This window comes from Bubalus bubalis, chromosome 5 (assembly GCF_019923935.1).
Source record: "Bubalus bubalis isolate 160015118507 breed Murrah chromosome 5, NDDB_SH_1, whole genome shotgun sequence".
NCBI classification, from domain to species: Eukaryota; Metazoa; Chordata; class Mammalia; order Artiodactyla; family Bovidae; genus Bubalus; species Bubalus bubalis.
In genome coordinates, this window is record NC_059161.1 from 122,043,973 (window position 1) to 122,066,657 (window position 22,685).

Here is a 22,685-nt window from a genome sequence, read left to right on the forward strand (position 1 = left end):
TATACCTTTATATCCATATCTATATCTACATCTGTATCTTCATATCTATAGCTGTCTACCTTTAGAACAAAATTAAGGCTGAATACAGGAGGGCTTTCAAAAAAATGAGAAATTAGCATGCACTGTACACGTTAGTCTAAAAGATTCTATCCATGCAAAGAAAAGTGTTTTAGGACTCATTCAAATACAGAGTGCATTTCAAATTTGTCTCATGACATTCTATGACTGGGAGGGGTTGTGCTGAGTAAAGTGGCAAGTATGTCTTTGCCTGGGCTTCCCAGATTTCCCGGGCAAGACAACTGGAGTGGGTTGCCGTTTTCTTCTCTGTTTGATCCCGACTCAGGGATCAAACCCGTGTCTCCCGTATTTGCAAGTGGATTCTTTGCCACTGCCTGCAATGCAGGAGACCTGGGTCAGGAAGATACTCTGGAGAAGGAAATGGCAACCCACTCCAATATTCTTGCATAGAGAATTCCATGGACAAAGAAGCCTGATGGTCTATAGTCCATGGGGTTGCAAAGAGTCAGACACAACTGAACAACTAACACTTTCTTTCACTTTTCTTTTTTTTTTTTTTTTTTTTTTTTATAGGGTCAAGATCTTTATTTCCTGATTTAAAAAATTGTCCCCATCACAGACTTCCTAGGTTCTCTTGTACCTTTGTCCTATTGGCTCCTGACAGTGGCTCCACATGGCTCCTTTCTTCCCACTGCCCACCCATCGACCTGAGCTTGACAGATCAATTCGATTTGTCCTTCCAACCTGTGGGAGCAAGGATTGAGATCTTCTGGTAGGTGGAGAGTTCCTCAATAGCCGGTGTTTAAGCCTAGTTCATCACTCTTTAGTTCTGCTTGCTCTTGGCTTTGGGGGCTTTGGCATCCAGTATGCTCTGGGCATGAGCAAGTTGCTTTATAGAATCCAGTATGAGGAGTCCGGGCACCACCAGCCACAGGGAGTTCAAGAAAACAAAGTAAAACCAGAAGTAGAGTGGGTGGCCCAGCTCCCCGTGCTGGAATCCATCACGGTACTCTGTCAGGAAATAGAGCACATCTCCATATACCTGACCCATAGAGACCACAAGCTGTAGGACAAAGCGGAGGGGTTGCTGGCGGAGAAAAGCAATCACCACCCACAGGCTGAGTGGTCCCCACAGGTAAGCCGTGACTGTCTCCATGCATATCGTGAAGTTATCATTCAGGATATATCGGCTGTCTCCCTTGGCATACTCTTTCCAGAGTTGAGATAAGATGGCTTGGTCTCCGAGAAGGTCCGCGTGGTAGAGGCTGAACCAGCCCTCAATCACCAAGTGAATGAACCCACATACTGCAAACCAGCACAGGGACAGTCTCCGCCAAGTCCCCAGTGGGACGACCGCAGCACGCCCTGACAACAGCCATGTGGCCACAACTAAGACTCCAGAGACGGAGAATAGGCCAGCCAGGATATGCCAGGTGGGGCAGTCATTAGGCACAAAGTTGTCTAGTCTCAGATGCCGAGGCCAGTAGGGGTGCGTGGGGCTGGTGTTGGTGGTCATGTCTTTGTAGGTCAACAGCGCGTTTGCAGCGGCCTCTCCCACAGGCTCCCGGGTCTCACTTTCTTTCACTTTTCTTTGCCGCTGAGTCACAAGGGAAGCACAGCTGGAGCACAGGAGCTCTAAAGGTTCCCGAGGGGATTCTAGTTAGGGAACCACCGATGTCTGTAGAGGCAAGCATTTAACATTATAAAAGCATTATAATGCTAACATATGCATATAACTATAATGCAAACATTGTAAAGCATGACAAAAGTCATCAAGAATGATGTCACCAGCAGCTCCGTTTAATAAAAACTTAGTGTATGTCTGGAATTATGATGAGTCCTTTACCTGCATTATCCACATTCACCCTCTCAGAGCCCTGCAGGACATTCATGTCCATTTTCAGTTCAGTCCAGTTGCTTAGTCGTGTCCAACTCTTTGCAACCCCATGGACTGCAGCATGCCAGACCTCCCTGTCTATCACCAACTCCTGGAACTTGCTCAAACTCATGTCCATTGAGGTGGTAATGCCATCCAACCATCTCATCCTCTGTCATCCCCTTCTCCTGCCTTCAATCTTTCCCAGCATCAGGGTCTTTTCCAATGAGTCAGTTCTTCACATCAGGTGGCCAAAGTATTGGAGTTTCAGCTTCAGCATCAGTCCTTCCAGTGAATATTTAGGACTGATTTCCTTTAGGATTGACTGGTTGGACCTCCTTGCAGTTCAAGGGACTCTCAAGAGTCTTCTCCAACACCATAGTTCAAAAACATCAATTCTTCAGTGCTCAGCTTTCTTTATAGTCCAACTTTCACATCCATACATGACTACTGGAAAGACCACAGCTTTGACTAGATGGACCTTTGTTGGCAAAGTAATATCTCTGCTTTTTAATATGCGGTCTAGGTTGGGCATAGCTTTTCTTCCAAGGAGCAAATGTCTTTTAATTTCATGGCTGTGGTCACTATCTGCAGTGATTTTGGAGCCCCCCAGAATAAAGTCTCTCTCACTGTTTCCATTGTTTCCCCATCTATTTGCCATGAAGTGATGGGATCGGATGACATGATCTTAGTTTTCTTAATGTTGAGTTTTAAGTCAACTTTTTCATTCTCCTCTTTCACTTTCATGAAGAGGCTTTTAGTTCTTCTTCACTTTCTGCCATAAAGGTGGTGTCATCTGCATGTCTGAGGTTATTGATATTTCTTCCAGCAATCTTGATTCCAGCTTGTGCTTCATCCAGCCTGGCATTTTGCATGATGTACTCTGCATATAAGTTAAATAAGCAGGGTGACAATATGCAGCCTTGATGTACTCCTTTCCCAATTTGGAACCAGTCTGTTGTGCCATGTCCAGTTCTAATTGTTGCTTCTTAACCTGCATACAGATTTCTCAAGAGTCAGGTCAGGTGGTTTGGTATTCCCATCTCTAAGAATTTTCCAGTTTGTTGTGATCCACACAGTCAAAGGTTTTGGCGTAGTCAATAAAGGAAAAGTAGATGTTTTTCTGGAACTCTCTTGCTTTTCCAATGATCCAGCAGATGTTGGCAGTTTGATCTCTGGTTCCTCTACCTTTTCTAAATCCAGCTTGAACATCTGGAAGTTCACGATTAACGTACTGTTGACGCCTGGCATCCTGACCTTGTGTCAATGTTATCTCAAAATGCATGTTGTGGGTGAGGGGCCTGGTGCCAGTCTCTGAGTTTTGAGACATTTCCTTTCTCTAATTAGCAGACGGCTAGTAGCTATATAACATCCAGCTAAAGATTAGCAGGGGGGCATTCTTTCTGCCCCTTTCTGATGTCTATGTCAGAAGCTTTCTCTATGTCTCTTATAGTTTAATAAAACTATTACACAAAAGCTCTGAGTGATCAAGCCTTGTCACTGACCCCGGATTGAATTCCTCTCCTCCAGAAGCCAAGAATCCCGGTGTCTTTCATGGCTCAGCAATAATCTTTCAGCAACCTTTCTGCATATAGGTTAAATATGCCCATTTTACAGAGTAGTAAACAGGCTTAGGGTTAAAAATCACACAGCAAGTAGATGATGTAGTCACATTCCAGTTCAGGTCTCTGTCCCTAAAGCCCAGGCACATGGTTAATATTTGGTCTCCTGGCTTCCCTGGTGTAAAGAATCCACCCTCAATGCCAGAGACCTGGGTTTGATCCCTGGGTTGAGAAGATCCCCTCGAGGAGGCATGGCAACCCTCTTCAGTATTCTTGCCTGGAGAATCCCCATGAACAGAGGAGCGGTAGTCCATGGGGTCACAAAGAGTTGGACACGACTGAGCAACTAAGCACAGCACATCTTCTATATCCAATAAGGGATTTCCTGGGGGTGATGCCTCTGGAAATTGTTCCAGAGATCAAATGGAGCTGAGAAGGTCAAGGTGACCCATGTTCTGCTGGCAGGAGACGTCTGGCCTGGAGGGTGAGACTGAGAATCAGGAAGGCCAAGATCACCTGCGTGCCTGGACTGTCAGCGGCCGGTGTTTAAAGGCCAGAGCAGAGAGTCTCTGGTGTCTACTGCTTATGTCCCAGCATCTGAGCCCGCCTGCCACAGCAAGCTGGGCTCCTGCAGGCAGCTGGACACACCTTGGGGACAGGTGGGTGCGGAGGCCAGTCCCAAGGTGTCACAGGAGCAAGAACGTGAACTTGCAGCACAAGCTCTTCCGGGAGTGGTATTCCTATGTACCTCAAGGGCAGCGGGAACGCTGGGTCCCCTCACAGAGAAGGCTTTGTGCTCCAGGGATGGGAATCACTTCTTTGCCTCCAAACCTCAGTGCTTCTGATTTTTGCCCCCCATTTCACAGTAAATCGAGCTCCTAGAGAGTAGATACATGGTGCAGGGAAAGTTGGGTCACACTGGAGTTCCCTTTTCTTTGTTGATGGTTCTTTTCTTGAACCTGGACTCTGGAACCCATCTTCTCTTCAATTCCATTGCTACTTCCTCATCATCTCCTACTTGGACTTGCCCAGGAGCCTGCTTCCCTCATCAGTCATCCTTTGACTGGTTCCGCTCTGCAGTCACAGGCATTTATGCATAAAACCTCTTATTGAACATGTGTTTCATGTAAGCCACGGTGGATACATCAGTAAAGAAAACAAACCAAAATCCTTGTCTTCACAAAGCTGATATGTTATTGAGAGGAACAAAACAATCAGCCAACCAAAGAGGTAAAATTTAAAGTACAAGGTGATAAATAATGTAGAGAAAAAATAAGGCAGGAGGTAGGCTGGTTTTGTGGTTTTAATTAGGATGGACAGCCCCCGAAACTAATATTTTTTTGTAAATCAGCTATAGCAATAGTGTAGTGTTAGTTGCTCAGTCGTGTCTGACTTTTGGCAACCCCATGAACTGGGGCCCGCCAGGCTCCTCTGTCCATGGGATTCTCCAGGCAAGAATACTGGAGTGGGTTGCCATTCCCTTACTTCAATAAAACTATTAGGATGTACAGGAAAGGCCTCACTGAAGAGGAAATGTTTCAGCCCAAATGAAGGAGGTGAGGGACAGAGCCTGAGGTGTCTGGTCAATGGGCAATTCAGGTGGAGCACTCCAGGGTCTGGTCGTGATGTTCTTTTTAGTTTTTACATAAGTACGTGTTGTCTTGACCCTTGCCAGGAACCAGTGTTCCAGGAAACAATTAAGTTCTGTTGGCCAGCACATGGGAGATGCTCCAGGGCTGTGTTTCTCAAACACAACTTGCATCAGGATCACCTAGAGATCTTGATGTAACAGTTTGTTGGGCTCGCCCTTGGGATTTCTCATCAGAAGCTCTGAGGTGAGGTCCAAGAAGCTGCATTTCAAACATCAGGTGATTCTGATGTTGCTGGAGTGAGGATCGCATTTTGAGAAGGTCTGCTCTAAGGCAACTTGCCATCTCCTTCTGGAAGGCTTGGGGTTTGGCTGACTTCAGTAAACTAAAGACACAGCTTCTACTTATCAACTTATTTGAACCTCAGCAAACAACTGATGGAACATTCTCTTCCATTCTGAGAGCATTTGCCTGGCCAAAAGGGAGATCATTTTATTAAAGACCCTGTCATCCCCAACCTTCCAAACAAATGGCTTAGTGTTGGTTTAAATCTCATTTATTTTACTAAAATATACCCAATGTTAGTAAAATAAACAAGGTTAGGGGCTTCCCTGGTGGCTTAGGTGGTAAAGAATCTGCCTGCAATGCGGGAGACCCAGGTTTGATCCCTGAGTTGGGAAGATCCCCTGGAGAAGGAAATGGCAACCCACTCCAGTATTCTTACCTGGAGAATTCCACGGACAGAAAAGCCTGGCAGGCTACCATCCATGGGGTCCCAAGAGTTGGACACGACTGAGCAACTAATAAAACAACAACATCCAATATGAACACCGTTCCCTCCTGTCATTTGCTTTAGCTCTTCCTCCAGCTGCACATCCTGAGAACAGCAAGCTTGGTATTTTCTCCCTTTGTTGCCTTCTGCAGCACGGCTTCTAGGCTCAATCAATGATAAATTCAACATTCAAAAACTGTAAACTCAACAACAACAACAAAAGGTAAATTCAACATTCAAAAAAAGAAGATCATGGCATCCAGTCCCATCACTTCATGGCAAATAGATGGGGAAACAACGGAAACAGTGAGAGACTTTATTTTCTTGGGCTCCAAAATCACTGCAGATGGTGACTACAGCCATGAAATTAAAAGACACTTGCTCCTTGGAAGAAAAGGTATAGCAAACCTAGACAGCATATTAAAAAGCAGAGACATTACTTTGCCAACAAAGGTCCATCTAATCAAAACTATGGTTTTTCCAGTAGTCACGTATGGATTTGAGAGTTGGAGTGTAAAGAAAGCTGAGTGCCAAAGAATCGATGCTTTTAAATTGTGGTTTGGAGAAGACTCTTGAGAGTCCCTCGGACTGCAAGGAGATCCAAGCTGTCAACCCTAAAGGAAATCAATCCTGAACATTCATTGGAAGGACTGATGTTGAAGCTAAAACTCCAATACTTTGGCCACCTGATGCGAAGAACTGACTCATTGGAAAAGACCCTGGAAAGACCTTGATGCTGGAAAAGATTGAAGGCGTGAGGAGAAGGGGATGACAGAGGATGAGATGGTTGGATGGCATCACCGACTTGTATGGACATGAGCTTGAGTAAGCTCCGGGAGTTGGTGATGGACAGGAAAGCCTGGTGTGCTGCAGTCTATGGGGTCTCCAAGAATCAGACCCAGCGGAGCAGCTGAACCGAACCGAACTGAACAATGTTAAATTAATAGAACCAAATGGCAGATTCGTTGTCTCTGCAACTGTAAGCTTTGAACCTCCAGGTGGCGCCATTTCACGTAGAATCTGGGATCTCCCTGAACACTTGCCGTGTGTATACTGCTGGTCACTAGAAGGGGCCTTTATGTTACACTCCTAAATGCAATGGTCAAAGTCACTAAAAGGAAGTAAAACTTTCACTTGGATTTGTACTTGTTCAAAACAACTGACCAGAACTTCCCTGGAGTCCCAGGGGATAAGAATCTGCCCACCAAAGCAGGGAACACGGGTTTGATCACTGGTCCGGGAAGATTCCACATGCCTCTGAGCAACTAATCCCATGCCATACAACTTTGGAGCCTGTGCTTTAGGGCCCAGGAGCTGCAACCACTGAGCTCATATGTCCTAGAGCCCATGTTCTACAACAAGAGAAGCCACTGCAATGAGAATCTCTCTCACTACAAGTAGAGAAAGCCCGTGCACAGCAACGAAGACCCAATGCAGCCAAAATAATACAACTGACCAGCTCTTCTCGAGAGTGCTGCACGTCCATGCCAGGTGTATTTAAGCCTGTCTCTTCAGATTTCACACCCATGGAGCAGAAGATGAGAAATTGAGGGCTACATGGGTTGACGAAATCATGAGACACAACGGAGTAGAGCCTAAGAGTTGACTATTGAGGGCAGAGGTGACAGAGAGGCAGATAAATGATCACGGTGGTGGTGAAGCTAAAGAGGAAGTGAAGATCAAAAGTGCCTCACTTGCAGAGGACTGCCACTGTCTGGGGGCTTCCCAGGTGGCGCTAGTGGTAAAAAACTGCCTGCCCATGCAGGAGACGTAAGAGATGCATGTTTGATCCCTGTGTCGGGAAGATCCCCTGGAGGAGGAAATGGCAACCCACTCCAGTTCTTGCCTGGAGAATCCCATGGACAGAGGAGCCTGGCAGGCTACAATCCATAGGGATGCACAGAATCAGACACAACTGAAGCGGCATAGCACCCACACACGACACTGTCTGGATTTATGGTTCTCACTAAAGTGATCATCTGAATGAGGCACTGTGCTGAGTGTTTCACGTATATACTACTATTTAATTCCTAGGATTTCCTTGTTAATAAAGTGCATCTCCATTTATTAAATAAGTAAAAGATTAGTGGTGTCCTGCATGCGTGTGTGCAGGCTTAGTTGCTCAGTCTCTTTGCAACCCCATGGACTTTACCCACCAGGTTCCCCTGTCCATGGGATTCTCTAGGCAAGGATATTGGAGTAGGTTGCCAAGCCCTTCTCCAGGGGATCTTCCTGACCCCAGGATCGAACCAGGGTGTTCTACATCGGCAGGTGGATTCTTTACCATCTAAGCCACTAGGGAAGCTCTACTGATAGACAAATTCAAAATTGGAATGTGGAGAGCTGGCCTTGATTTTCATCTTTAACAATACTGGTATTATGTCCCTGCTATTGCTACAGTTCCTTCTCTGGAACTATCTTTACCTTTCTCACTACCATCATTCCCAGGAAATTAGGTCATCTCAGTACAGAAACAGTTGTCAAAATGAGATTCAGAGGGAGTTATATTTGCTTTAAAAGAACACTGACCTTCATTTGGCACCACAAGTTCACAAATATCTGTTATGTATCAGTCAAAGCACCTGAACACAGTAAAAATTAAACACAACATCTGAGATTGGATCAAGAACACAGAGTGTAAGTTTAACCCCTACTCAACTTTCTTGGAAATCTCCAAGCACAACAAAAATGATATTAAAACAACAACAAAAGAACAAAGCAGTAAACTCAAGAGTTGGGTAGAAAAAAGAAAGCGGCAATGACAAGTGTTTAAGATTTCCTGGTAGGCAGAGGACAGATAGGATGAAATCTGCTGCTGCTGATGCTAAGTCACTTCAGTTGTATCTAACTCTGTGCAACCCCATAGACGGCAGCCCACCAGGCTCCCCAGTCCCTGGGATTCTCCGGGCAAGAACACTGGAGTGGGTTGCCATTTCCTTCTCCAATGCATGAAAGTGAAAAGTGAAAGTGAAGTTGCTCAGTCATGTCCTACCCTCAGCAATCCCATGGACTGCAGCCTTCCAGGCTCCTCTGTCCATGGGATTTTCCAGGCGAGAGTACTGGAGTGGGGTGCCATTGCCTTCTCCAAGGATGAAATCTACTGAGAAACAAATCTAGAGGAAACTGAAGTCCAGTCATGTGCTGGAGACCATCCTTTAGAGACAGGAATTTGGGGTACAAAACAGGAATCGAGGTTTAGGGTAGGATGATAAATATTAAAGCTGAGAATAGTGAAGGATGAAAGTAGAAACACCACATAACCAGAATGGGACAGCTACCCACCCCAGTTCTGTCTTTGCTCAATATGTGGTGCTTGGTAACTGCAAGTTTGTGCCTCTTATTCACCCTCGTGTATGTCTATCCGCCCCACACCCTCCTCCCCTCTGGCAACCACCCGTTTGTTCTCTAAGAGGTACAAACTTTCAGTTACAACATAAACAAGTCATGGGTATGAAATGTGCAGTGGGGAATATAGTCATTAATCAGGTAGTGTCTTTGGAGGGTGACAATCAACAACCAGACTTATCACGGTGATCATTTTGAAATGCACAGAAATGCTGAAACACTGCGTGCGTGCCAGGAACTAACATGGTGTTGCAGGTCAATCATATTTCAAAAACAAACACCCAAACTTATAGAGAAGAGATCTACTTTGTGGTTACCAGAAGCAGCGTTGGGAGGGAGGGAGTTAAAGGTAGTCAAAAGGTACAAACTTCTAGTTATAAGACAAATATGAACCAGGGATGTAAGGTAAAGCATGGTAAACATAATTAGCATTGTTGTATGTTATACATGAGGGCTTCCCTGGAGGCTCATTGGTAAAGAATCAGCCTGCCAACGCAGGAGATGCAACAGACATGAGTTCAGTCCCTGGGTCGGGAAGATCCCCTGGAGAAGGAAATGGCAACCCATCCAGTATTCCTGCCTGGAAAATCCCATGGACAGAGGATTATGGTGGGCTACAATCCATGCGGTCACAAAGAGTCAGACACAGCTTAGCAACCAAACAACAACAATGTTATATACAAAAGTGGTTAAAAGAGGAAATCCTGAGTTCTCATCACAAGGAAAAAATTTTTTCTATTGCTTTAATGTTACTCCTTGGAAGGAAAGTTGTGACCAACCTGGATAGCATATTAAAAAGCAGAGACATTACTTTGCCAACAAAGGTCCGTCTAGTCAAGACTATGATTTTTCCAGTAGTCATGTATGGATGTGAGAGTTGGACTGTGAAGAAGGCTGAGTGCCGAAGAATTGATGCTTTTGAACTGTGGTGTTGGAGAAGACTCTTGAGAGTCCCTTGGACTCCCAGGGGATCCAACCAGTCCATTCTAAAGGAGATCAGCCCTGGTTGTTCTTTGGAAGGAATGATGCTAAAGCTGAAACTCCAGTGCTTTGGCCACCTCATGGGAAGAGTTGACTCATTGGAAAAGACTCTGATGCTGGGAGGGATTGGGGGCAGGAGGAGAAGGGGACGACAGAGGATGAGATGGCTGGATGGCATGACCAACTCGATGGACGTGGGTTTGGGTGAACTCTGGGAGTTGGTGATGGACAGGGAGGCCTGGCGTGCTGCGATTCATGGGGTCGCAAAGAGTCGGACATGACTGAGTGACTGAACTGAACTGAATGTAGCATCTGTATGACATAAATGATGTTCCCTAAACTTACTGTGGTCATCATTTCATGATGTATGTGAGTCAAATCATTATGCTCTACACCTTAAACTTACACAGTGCTGTAGGTCAATTATGTCTCAATAAAACTAGAAGAAAAATATTAATATCAATTAGGAGCACTAAAACTGTGTTTCACCATGGAAGACAGTAGTAAACAATTACACAACTGATTTATTTCCTTTGTGAACATTAAGTTACCAGGATGCCAGGTGAGATTGAATTGATACAATATCACAAGATATCATATTGTATCAATTATCAAATGAGCCATAGATAAGCAAATTTTCTAAAGTATTGGTAATGGTGGTAATAGCATGCTTTTGAAGATGCCAGAGTATTTGCTCAGAGATTGCAAAACTATAGGGCCTTACAGTTTGTTGACACTTTACTTGTGTTATCTGACAGTCAATGTGACCCACAGTCCCATCCATGATGAGGCTTCTTGCTTCCCTTTTGTAACTCTGCAAGCTATGATTTTCACGCATGTAAACATCTGAGCAGGTTTCCCAGCTGGCTCAGTGGTCAAGAATCTGCCTGCAATGCTGGAGACACCAGTTCAATCCCTGTGTCTGAAAGATCCCCTAGAGAAGGAAATGGCAACCCACTCCAGTATTCTTGCCCAGGAAGTCCCATGGACAGAGGAGTCTGACAGGCTACAGTCCATGGGGTCACAAAGAGTCAGACATGACTGAGTGACTACATAACAATCATCTGAGCTATATGTATCCTTTTCCAGTGTTTATCAGTAAGCGTCCAATAAAAGAAATAGAGAACACTCTAGGTATATTGAACAGGAAGAATTTCATCAAGGAATTGATAATAAAGGCGTTTGAAGGGCTGGAGAAACCAAAAAAATGGAGGAGGGAGGAAGAATACAAGGGTGCTCAATGATTGATGATTGCTTAGAAGACAGTACCAGCCCTAGAACTGGAAGGGAAAAAGAAAAGTGGTGTTGCCAGATCTCATGACTGTAGGTGAAGCTGAGGCTCACTTGGAAGCAAGCTACTGGAGCAAGAAACCAGGAGCCCATACATAAGAGTGGCCACTGCTGCAGACGGGGCCATGGCTGGCTTGCTGTGGGTACCACGCACACTGCTTCTACAACCACTGCAAGATATGATGTCAAAACTGGAAAAAAAATGACATCTTCCCTCTTCTCACCTTCAAACTCCCATCAGTGTCTTCCACTGGAAAAGCTCTCAAGAAGGCAGTTGGCAAGAGAATCTGTATATATAATTCGTCGCTTTCAGTTGTAGCAACAGAGTGATGAGCAGGACAAACAACTCTGGAACTGAGAAAACAGAGACACCCTGTCCTGAGTTACACCGCGACTGTAACCTGCAGAGTCTTCATCTGGTCTTCGTCTGGTTTTCGGCCACTTGGAGGCCATTTGTCTCCCCTCAGAAGAGTTTGCATCTGATGGCTTGTTGCCCACAATGTGATAAATAAATTTAATGAATAAGAGGATCAATTCTTGGCCCATTCTCCATAGTTTCTTCCAACTCATAAACATCTTTATTCAGCCTGTTGCTGATGCCACAGGGTAACTGCTTTCCTCCCTAGACTAACACCTGTGTTTGCAGAAGGCTCAAACTCCCTTGTTTGGGAGGGACCTGTGATGGGGTGGTGACTTGCTGTCCCCAGGGGTCTCCTGCACCTGTTCAATGAGGGACATATACCTCAAGGACAAGCCAGCTCCCCTTACTGACAGAGGGAGGGACAGGAAGCATCATTAGCACCTGGCTCCATTCCTGCAAGGCAGCTCGCCCTCTGGAATTGCTTCCGGTAACATCCGTTCCCCAGGAAGAACAGATGTGTTTGAACAATTCCCACCTTGATCTGTCAATATTTTTTTAGATTTATTTTGCTGGTGTGCAGTTGATTTACAATGTTGATTAGTTTCTGCTATAAAAGCAATTCAATTATACATGCACATTCTTTTTTATATTCTATTCTATTATGCTTTATCGCAAGGTACTGAATATGGTTCCCTGTGCTATACCGTAGGATCCTGTCATTTATCCATTCTATATGTAATAATTTGCACCTGCTAACCCCACACTCCGCCAGTCCTTCCCTTCTCCTCCCACCTCTCCCCCTTGGCAACCATGAGTCTGTTCTCTATGCCTGGGAGTCTGTTTCTGCTTTGTAGATAAGTTCACTTGTGTCATATTTTCGATTTCACATGTTAAGTGATATAATACGGTATTTATTTTTCTCTTTCTGATGTACTTCACTGAGTATGATCATCTCTAGGCCCATTTGTGTTGCTGCAAATGGCATTATTTGGTTCTTTTTATGGCTCAGTAGTATCCCATTCCACCCACTTTGTCCATTGATCTGTCAATGGACTTCTAGGCTGCTTCCACGTCTTGGCTATTCACTCATGGTGCTGCTATGAATGCAGGGGTGTGTGTATCTTTTGAATTACAGTTTTGTCTGGGTATATGCTCAGGAGTGGGATTGCTGGATCATACAGCAACTCTATTTTTAGTTTTTTGAGAAAACTTCATACTGTTTTCCATAGTCTGTGCATTCTAAGTCGCTTCAGTCATATCCTGGTCTTTGCAACCCTACGGATTGTAGCCCGCCAGGCTCCTCTGTCCATGGGATTCTCCAGGCAAGAATACTGGAGTGGGTTGCTGTACCCTTCTCCAGGGGATCTTCCCAACTCAGAGATTGAACCTGTGTCTCTTATGTCTCCGGCATTGGCAGGCTGGTTCTTTACCACCAGCGCCACCTGGGAAGCCCTATTTCCATAGTGGTTACACCAATTTACATTCCCACCAACACTGTAGGAGAGTTCCCTTTTCTCCACACCCTCTCCAGCATTCGTTATTTGTAAACATTGAGGGTCTTGACTCCTGCTGAAAAGAAGTTTAGGGCAGAAGGGGAGTCCTTGATATCTAAGTGTCCTCTAGCAGTGGAAGAAAATTGCTGGAGTAACCACCTGGAAATCTCATGGTCTCATGACAGTTCCATATGGAGAGAGCCCCAGATTCATTCAAATGTAGCCTGCGTGTTCACTGTGACAGAGAGGGATTTATGTAATTTTCTCATCCCTTGTTTTGCCACTGGATTTGTACAGGACTGTGCCAAGGCTCTGGAGTTGGCATGGGATATATGATGTAACTGGATGTTTAAGACTTTGCATACCTATTGGAAAGTTTCTGCCATAAATTGAGAACTTTGGCTCAAGTCATTGCTGAGTTTTTGTTGTTTAGTCGCTATGTCATGTCCCACTCTTTTGTGATCTTGTGAAGTGAAGACAAGAATACTGGGGTGGGTTGCCATTTCCTTTTCCAGGGAATCTTTCCCACCCAGGGACTGAACAAGCGTCACCTGCATTGCAGGATGATTCTTTACCACTGAACTACATTGTTGAGTAGAATAATTCTCCAAAAGAGATTTTATTCTGATGTAAATAGAGTAACTCTGCATTCAGATGGGTATATCTTTCCTTTTCTCTTTTGTTTTCCACTTCTTTTCTTTTCACAGCTATTTGAAAGTCCTCCTCAGACAGCCATTTTGCTTTTTTGCATTTCTTTTTCTTGGGGATGGTCTTGCTCCCTGTCTCCTGTACAATGTCATGAACCTCCATCCATAGTTCATCATGCAGTCTGTCTATCAGATCTAGTCCCTTAAATCTATTTCTCACTCCCACTGTATAATTGTTAGGGATTTAATTTAGGTCATACCTGAATGGTCTATTGGTTTTCCCTACTTTCTTCAATTTAGGTCTGAATTTGGCAATAAGGAGTTCATGATCTGAGCCACAGTCAGCTCCTGGTCTTGTTTTTGCTGACTGTATAGAGCTTCTCCATCTTTGGCTGCAAAGAATGTAATCAATCTGATTTTGGTGTTGGTCATCAGGTGCTGTCCATGGGTAGAGCCTTCTCTTATGTTGTTGGAAGAGGGTGTCTGCTATGACCAGTGCATTCTCTTTGCAGAACTCTGTTAGCCTTTGCCCTGCTTCATTCTGTACTCCAAGGCCAAATTTGCCTGTTACTCCAGGTGTTTCTTGATTTCGTATTTTTGCATTCCACTCCCCTATAATGAAAGGACATCTTTTGGGGGTGTTACTGTTGTAGCCAAGCGTTCCAGGAAACAAACTCACTCAGAAGGACAATGCAGATAGTGGAGTGCAGTTTATTACACCGGCAGGCCCAAGGCAGAGTCTCCTCTTAGCCAAGAACCCCGACCAGTTTTTGTGAAAACCTTACCTACCCTAAGTGTACATGCTCAAACCCACCTCCCCAAATTCTCTGAAACTAGTCTGAACAAAGGAAAAGAAAGATACCATCAAAGTTAATCTGTGATTCGTATGCCTTAAGCCTAGGTAGTTAACTGTGGACAATTATCAATAGGCCTGTAGTCATACCTCAATAAGCATAATAGAATTTATGATTCTATTCGGTTACACAGATAATTAGGGTATTCTTTTAGGCTTCAGAAAGTCTAGGTACGAGCCCAGGGGCTTTTCCATTGTGGGAGGGGGGGGATCTGATTTTCCAGTTGGTATGTCGTTTCCATAGATACTGGGCATATAGCTCAAAGTCCACAGTCCGGCTGAAGATGGAGACCTGCTTTCAAGATGGAGCTGCTCTTGAATGCTGCTTCCTCCTTCATTCCCCCCTTTTGATGCTCTTAACTCATAGTATGAGCATCACTCATAGGGACATATTGCACCCTGGCTCTCTGACAGCCAATTTGGGAGAACGACACCAACCTTTGGGTTACAAAGTTCATAATACATTGTAAAATGCAGGGTCCACAAAGCAGAACTATCAAGGCAACTGTAATGGTAAATATAGTTTTCCACCAATCACCCTTCACCCAAGAAGTCCAGAAGTCCAGAAAGGAATGTCTTCATTTGACATTGCTTTTACCTGGTTTTTCATGTCATCTAAAGCAGCTGATACATTGCCAGATAAATCAGGAATACATACACAACATTTAACCTTAATTATAGCATAAGTCCCTCCTTGAGCAGCTGTGAGCATGTCCAAAGCCATTCTATTTTGAATTACCACTTTTCTCATTTGGATTTGTTCTTCATTTAAGGCTTGGATGGCTTTATCACCATCTAGGAGGGCCTGTTTAGTGAAACTAGTCAAGGCTTCTACTTTAATCATAATATCTGTTGTCCCTATAGAAGGTATGAATAAGGCAGCAACATAGTCGTACCACTGAAACACAGACGTAGCCCACCTAGCATGTAAATAAGGTAGATTTACCGGGGCTTGTTGTAGGTTAGGCTTTATGCTGCCATGGGCAAAAGCGAATCCCAGTGTGCAGCGGCTTACCCAGCCAATTGGTAACCAAGGCCAAAGGTTAGGCCCACAAAGCCATTGGGTTCCGTTGGGTGCCGCCCAGCGGATTCCAGGGTTATATTTCCAATCAGAGCCTGGCCAATGGATGGACTGGTTGGGGTGGTATGTGACTTCGAATATTCATTTACATTGTTCAGGGGATAGGTACTGAAGGAGTCTTTGGGCTTAGAAAAGAAAACAACAGTCTCAAAGGCCCTTGCTGAATCATCTAACTTCAGAGAAAACAAAACAGAACTTTAGGTCCTGCCTTGATGTTCCAGGCCAGTTGCATCTATCTGGGACTTATCACCCTCTGTCCAGAAACCTTCCACCCCCTACACCTGCCCAGGAGACTTATCACCCCCTGTCCAGAAACCTTCCACCCCTACACCTGCCCAGGAGACTTATCACCCCCTGTCCAGAAACCTTCCACCCCCTACACCTGCCCAAAAGACATATCACACCCTGCACAACTACAAATGCCATCTCAACTAAAGAATACCCAAAACATCCCGCCTGATTAACATTTCCATTATCGCTTCCACAAACCTCCCTATAAATATGGAGCCTCCCTGATCCCTCTCCACGCTCAGCCTGGTCGTTAGGCCAACTGTCGCCCCTCCTTGCCTGGATAAAGGTAATCTACTTTTGTTGAAGTCGTCTTTCCTTTTTCTGCCTCGGCCCAAACTATACCTTACAGGTACCCCATATATTTTAGTTCTTTTGGGTCTAATGGACGGTCACCAAACCCTACTCTTGGTTCTTCTTGTTCCCAGCATATAGCGGTGGGAGTAATTGATTGACCCTTTTCTGGAGTCATCCAGAAATATTCATCCCAGACTTGGTAGAATTGTTCAACATACTTAGAATCCTGTCCTTCCTTGCCAGTCAGGGAGCTTTTTTCCTTTTTGTTCTTTAAGTATGAGGTATGGGTTTTTGTTACTTCTAGGAAACTGGTGTTTACATCAAATGTAACCCCATGACCCGAGTCTATTGACTGGAGGTCTGACTTACACCAAGAGGGCAGGGAGAGATTATGATTGACAAGAGAAAGGAAAGTCTCTTTTTGCCATCCCAGAAAAGAGCAGAGTGATTTAAAATCTCCTTGGTGGAGCAGTGACACCCACCAAGGAAGTCCATCCATCACAGACAGAGGCATAGCCCCACATACCCAGCAGTTGGAGGTGTTGTGGAAGTCCACGTAGCAATGTGCCCATGAGATGAAAACATTGTCCTGAGTTGAAACAGAAGTTAAATTCAAAATCACGTTGATGAGGCCAAGCAGCAGGAGTTGATTATGTGGTTTCATCCTGAAGGGGCTCGTCCCGGATCTTCTTTTCCTTCTTCTTCTTAAGGATGATCTTAGTCTCTTGAGGGTCAGTGGGGACCCTCAGCACAGTCCACTCAGCGTTTTCTGGGTCTGCGTGGTATGTTCTCTTCATCCTCATGTGGTGGATCCAGGGAGTGACACCTGCGACTTTAACTGCCACAGGGGTGGTTAGAACAGCAATATATGGACCCTCCCAATGTGGGGCCAAGGAGTTGTGTTTCCGGTACTTGAACCACACCTGATCCCCGGGCACAAATTCGTGAATCCATTCCCCAAGGGGGAACGGCACCCTTTCTTGTACAAACTTAGTTACCTGATTTATTACCTTGCCCAGTGGTTCCATCTGCTGTGAAATCTCATCTCCCCTTACCTGAGGCAGATTTGTTGACATCTGTTTTATTATGGGAGGGGGCCTCCCATACACAGTTTCATATGGAGAAGAGCCATGGGATCATGGGGTCATCCTGAGTCTGAGCAGAGCCGTCGGAAACAGGTCCACCCAGGAGCAGTCAGTCTCTATGATCCACTTGGAGAGTGTCTCTTTAAGTGTCCGGTTGGTTCCTTCCACCATCCCAGAACTCTGGGGCCCATATGCTGTCTGTAATTTCCACCTGATGTTTCAAGTTTTGCTTACTCGTTGTACTAAATCAGCTACAAAAGCTGGGCCATTGTCTGATCCAATGCTGGTAGGAGATCCAAATCTGGGAACTATCTCCCTAAGCAGGCACCGGCCTACTTCTGATGCTCTTTCAGTCCGAGTAAGAAAAGCATCTACCCATCCCAAGAGCATACATACCACTACCAGCAGATAACAGTAGTGTCGGTGAGGTTTTATTTCAGTGAAGTCCACTTCCAGGTGTTCAAAGGGCAGCGTGCCTTTTAGCTGAATCCCCGGAGATTTCTGTCTGTGCCGAGAGGCAGCATTGACCTGTGAGCAGGCCATGCAGTCCTGAGATTCTGTCCTGCATAGGAAAGAGAGGTGGGGAACCAAGAAATATTTTCGAATTAGCTCTTCCAGTTTATCATGGCCTAGGTGAGTCGCTTGGTGTGTTTGGCTTACCAGAGTGGGTGCCAGCTCCTCTGGTACCAATAATTTGCCACTTGGCAATCCCCACCATCTCTTTTCAGTTTTGATGGCCCCTTCCGCTTTGGCTAGTTGGTTTGGGGCTTCAGTGTATTTTGGAGAGTCCAGCATTAGCTCACGCAGTTCTGCCAATACAAGAGCTTTAATAGGGGCTTCACTTGTCACCCTCAAGCCCTCAGCTTCTTGTTTAGTGGTCTTATCTGCCAGTCTGTTTCCCCAAGCCTGGGGGGTATCCTCTTTTTGATGTCCTCGGCATTGTCGGACTGCAACCCTTTCTGGTTCCCAGGCAGCATTGCTGCCAAGTCGCTTCAGTCGTGTCTGACTCTGTGCGATCCCGTAGACGGCAGCCCACCGGGCTCCGCCGTCCCTGGGATTCTCCAGGTAAGAACACTGGAGTAGGTTGCCATTTCCTTCTCCAATGCATGAAAGTGAAAAGTGAAAGTGAAGTCGCCCAGTCGTGTCCGACCCTCAGCGACTCCATGGACTGCAGCCTACCAGGCTCCTCTGTCCAATGGATTTTCCAGGCAAAAGTACTGGAGTGGGGTGCCATTGCCTTCTCCACCCAGGCAGCATTAATAGGGTCTTAGTTTCCTCCTTATTTTTAATATTTTTTTCACTAGCTGTCAAAAGGCCTCTCTCGTTATACAGAGCCCTGTGTACATGTAGTGTGGCAAAAGCATACCTGGAGTCTGTGTAAGTGTTTGTCTTCTTACCTTTTGACAGCTGGAGGGCCTGAATTAGAGCACATAGTTCGGCCTGTTGAGCAGACCAGTGTGATGGCAGACAGCTAGCCTCAACGATGGTTCTTCCATGGCTACTGCGAATCCCGACAGTTGTCCTTGGCTCACCAGGCTGGTACCCTTGGTGTACAGGACCCAATCTGGGTCCGGGATTGGCTGGTCTCTCAAGTCAGGGCTGCTGGCATATTTCCTTGCAATCATGTGAGGGCCCACCTTCTCCCACAAGAAAGAGATTGGCCAGATTCAGGGCCTGACGAGGCTCAAGAGTAACATGGGGGTTCTCACATAACAGTCCCTGGTATTGAGTAATCTGGGATGTTGACAGCCATTTATGGGGTCCCCTCGCAGGCGAGTGTTGACCTCATGTAGGACTTTTACCATCAAATCTTGGCCCAAAGTCAGCTTGGTTGCCTCCAGGACCAGTAAGGCAACTATAGCACCTGCCCGTATGCATTCTGGCCACCCAGTGGCAACATTGTCCAGCCATTTCTGGAGATAAGCCACGGGTCTGTCCCATGTCCCCGTAGTCTGGGACAACACTCCCATAGCCACCTTGTCCTTTTCAGTCAACGGCTTAGCAAAGTCTGGCAGGCCCAAGGTGGGTACTGACTTCATTGTACCGGGTTTGAGCTCTATTACCACTGGGACTTGTTTTGCAAGCCTGGGGCGGGGTGGGGGTGTTGCTTCTGCCCAGACCTCAGGGAATTGTTTTTTTTTTTTTTTCCTCAGGGAATTGTTGACTTAACTCTCTCTCTCTCGACTGCTTAGCCCATCCGGTTTCCCTTCTGGGAGATGGTGCAACTTCCATTCATCTTGAGAGGTTACTGAGAGGAAGAATAAATAGGTGGTTGAACCCACTCAAAGAGTGGGTCTTTTGTGGGGGTGGGGGGAAGGTCACTTGTGCCCACAATTTAGACAGCAAATTTCTTCCCAACAAAGGTACTGAGCATTCAGGGATGTATAAAAATTCATGAGTCATTTGGTGTCACCCCCATCTGACATTTTGGGGGTAGGCTAGAGACACAAAGGCTGCATTTATCACCATCTGAGACCCAGCAGCCTCTGGATCTATTGGCGTATAAAGTCTACAGAGCTCGCAGTCTTTCGTAGAACTCAGAGGGCGATTCGCTTTCCCTTTGAATCACTTCGGAGGGTTTTGCCATCCTCATAGGTTTTCGGGCCCCCCTCTTGAAACCTTGTAAAATAGCCTCCCGATATCTCTCCAGGTGGCCCCTCTCTTCCTCTGTGTTACAGTCCCAATTGGGCCTCCCTCTCATCGGGGGTGGCTGGTTCTGCCCACCGCTGCGGGTTTGCAGTACCCTCAGGTGCCATTGCTCTTAACCATTTTCTGACCTCAATTAGGATCCTGTGTCTTTCCTCAGTACTGAAAAGGGAGACTAGTAGGTGGATTATGTCATCCCATGTGGGGCGGTGGGTTAAAAAAATAGTCTCCATTAGCCTAATCATGGCTTGTGGCTGCCCCGAGTACAGTGGAGCATGTCTCTGCTAGTTTAATACATCGGTAGAGGAAAATGGCTGGTAATAATAGGCTACAAGGGGCTGATGGTAGTGCCCACATGCGTCCTGAACCGGAGGCTGTTGTAGCTCTCTGAGGGGCATCTGTAGTGGGGTTCTTTCCCCCTGTTCCCTGCAGAGGGCAGCCTCTGTCTAATTCCTGTGTTTTCTTCCCCTTTCCCATGGGTACTCACCGGGAGAGGTGGATACAATCTTGGAGGTCTGGCTGAGGTGGAATTCTGGGGGCATTGACCAGAGGTCCCCATTGCTGGGATTGGAGCCTGCTAAAATGGTGGCTCTACGATCTCCGGGAGAGCTGGCGGAGGAGCAGCGGCTGCTGCAGGAACTTCCCCTGGCCCTGGATCGGGCATTAAGGCGGCCTCCGGTCCTGGGGGAGCACTGGGCGGAAGGCGTGTCATCATCCAGTATGAGAGAGGGGTCAGGTCATCCCCGTTCAAATCCTATAGAATTTCCTTTTTTATCATCAGTCAATTTTTGTGCCATTAATATTTTTCCCTTTCCTTTCTGGATACAGAACATTGTCCAAGTGGGAGGGTCTTGAGCTAACCCTCGCCATGAGTCAATATATGGATATTGATCCGGGTGTCCTGGCTCTCCTATAACTACTGCATAGACTGCTTCCACTATTTTTAAGTTCATGGTGTTCTCTGGTGGCCATCCTACTCCCACAGGGGGTCATTCAACCTCACAGAGTATGTGGAGGCCATTAGGCATCATCTTCACAGCACAGTCTCCTCCAAATATCTCCTTTAAATGTTTAATCATGCCCTCCAATGCAGTTGCCTTAGATTCACTTCCCCCTATCTTGCTTACCTTCTTGGACCTTCTTCTACTTCTCCTTTTCGTTCTGTCTATGAAGTTCTCAGTACCCTATGTACTTCTCATATTTCCACTCAATGAAACACTTAAATTGCCATTCCGCCTCCTTCCTAATTGGGGTGAGAAGAGCCTTACCTCCCAGATCCCAGAGGGAGAAGGGGGATCTGTCTTCACCTGCCAGTCAGCGTGGCCGAGCCAGAACACCACATGGTCCAAGACTGTGTCTCTCTTAACTTTTAAAGTCCGTTCTGCCTTGGTGGGCTTGATCAAGTGCAAATGAAAACACAGATGGGTTAAATATCCCAGGTCCCAGGCTGTCTCTGGAAAAGCCAATTTATGTACTCATTTATGTATCCTCCTCCTTCTAGCCTGACAATTCCAAGGGGGTCAAGAATTTCACAGCAGATGGGACACCTCCTTGAGGAGGGCAGGATATGAGCACATGAAGACCAAGTTTCTTCTCCTAACAATCCCCTGGCAACTGCTTGGTAATAATTTTCTCCAAGATGGCATGGACACCACCTCCTAAATGACCTTCACAAATTTCCTTCCTAAGCCCTAACACGCTCGTCGACCTGTGCATCAAGCAATCACTCAGATCAGATCAGATCAGATCAGTCGCTCAGTCGTGTCCAACTCTTTGCGATCCCATGAATCGCAGCACGCCAGGCCTCCCTGTCCATCACCAACTCCCGGAGTTCACCCAAGCAATCACTGCCACCTGCCTATTCCAGGCTCCTGTGGGTCCGTGCCCCTTCTAGTTCCTCCCAGGGAGGTGATCAGGCCCCCTCTTCCACCCTGTCGGGTGGGTTCCTCCTCACCTGAGTGCTCAGTCCCGCTGCTGCCATTCACTACCTGCTAACGTGAAAGGTCCAGGCATTGAGAAGCAGAATCCTTTCAGAAGGGGGAGGTGCCTTCCCACTTCTAGAAAATTCTAGTCGCAAGGCCTCAGTTCAGTTCAGTTCAGTCGCTCAGTCGTGTCCGACTCTTTGCGACCCCATGAATTGCAGCATGCCAGGCCTCCCACCAACTCCTGGAGTTCACTCAGACTCACGTCCATCGAGTCAGTGATGCCATCCAGCCCTCTCATCCTCTGTCATCCCCTTCTCCTCCTGCCCCCAATCCTTCCCAGCATCAGTCTTTTCCAATGAGTCAACTCTTCACATGAGGTGGCCAAAGTACTGGAGTTTCAGCTTTAGCATCATTCCTTCCAAAGAAATCCCAGGGCTGATCTCCTTCAGAATGGACTGGTTGGATCTCCTTGCAGTCCAAGGGACTCTCAAGAGTCTTCTCCAACACCACAGTTCAAAAGCATCAATTCTTCAGCGCTCAGCCTTCTTCACAGTCCAACTCTCACACCCATACATG

General features: G+C 46.2%; 1 protein-coding gene across 1 annotated transcript; it reads right to left on the minus strand.

Moving 5' to 3' along the window:
- Nucleotides 1–588: 588 nt before the first annotated feature.
- Nucleotides 589–1,607, minus strand: LOC123333811 (3-beta-hydroxysteroid-Delta(8),Delta(7)-isomerase). Its single transcript, XM_044943613.1, has one exon. The coding sequence runs from the start codon at nucleotides 1,532–1,534 to the stop codon at nucleotides 842–844; it is 693 nt and encodes a 230-aa protein (XP_044799548.1). The 5' UTR covers nucleotides 1,535–1,607; the 3' UTR covers nucleotides 589–841.
- Between the last annotated feature and the right edge of the window lie 21,078 nt (nucleotides 1,608–22,685).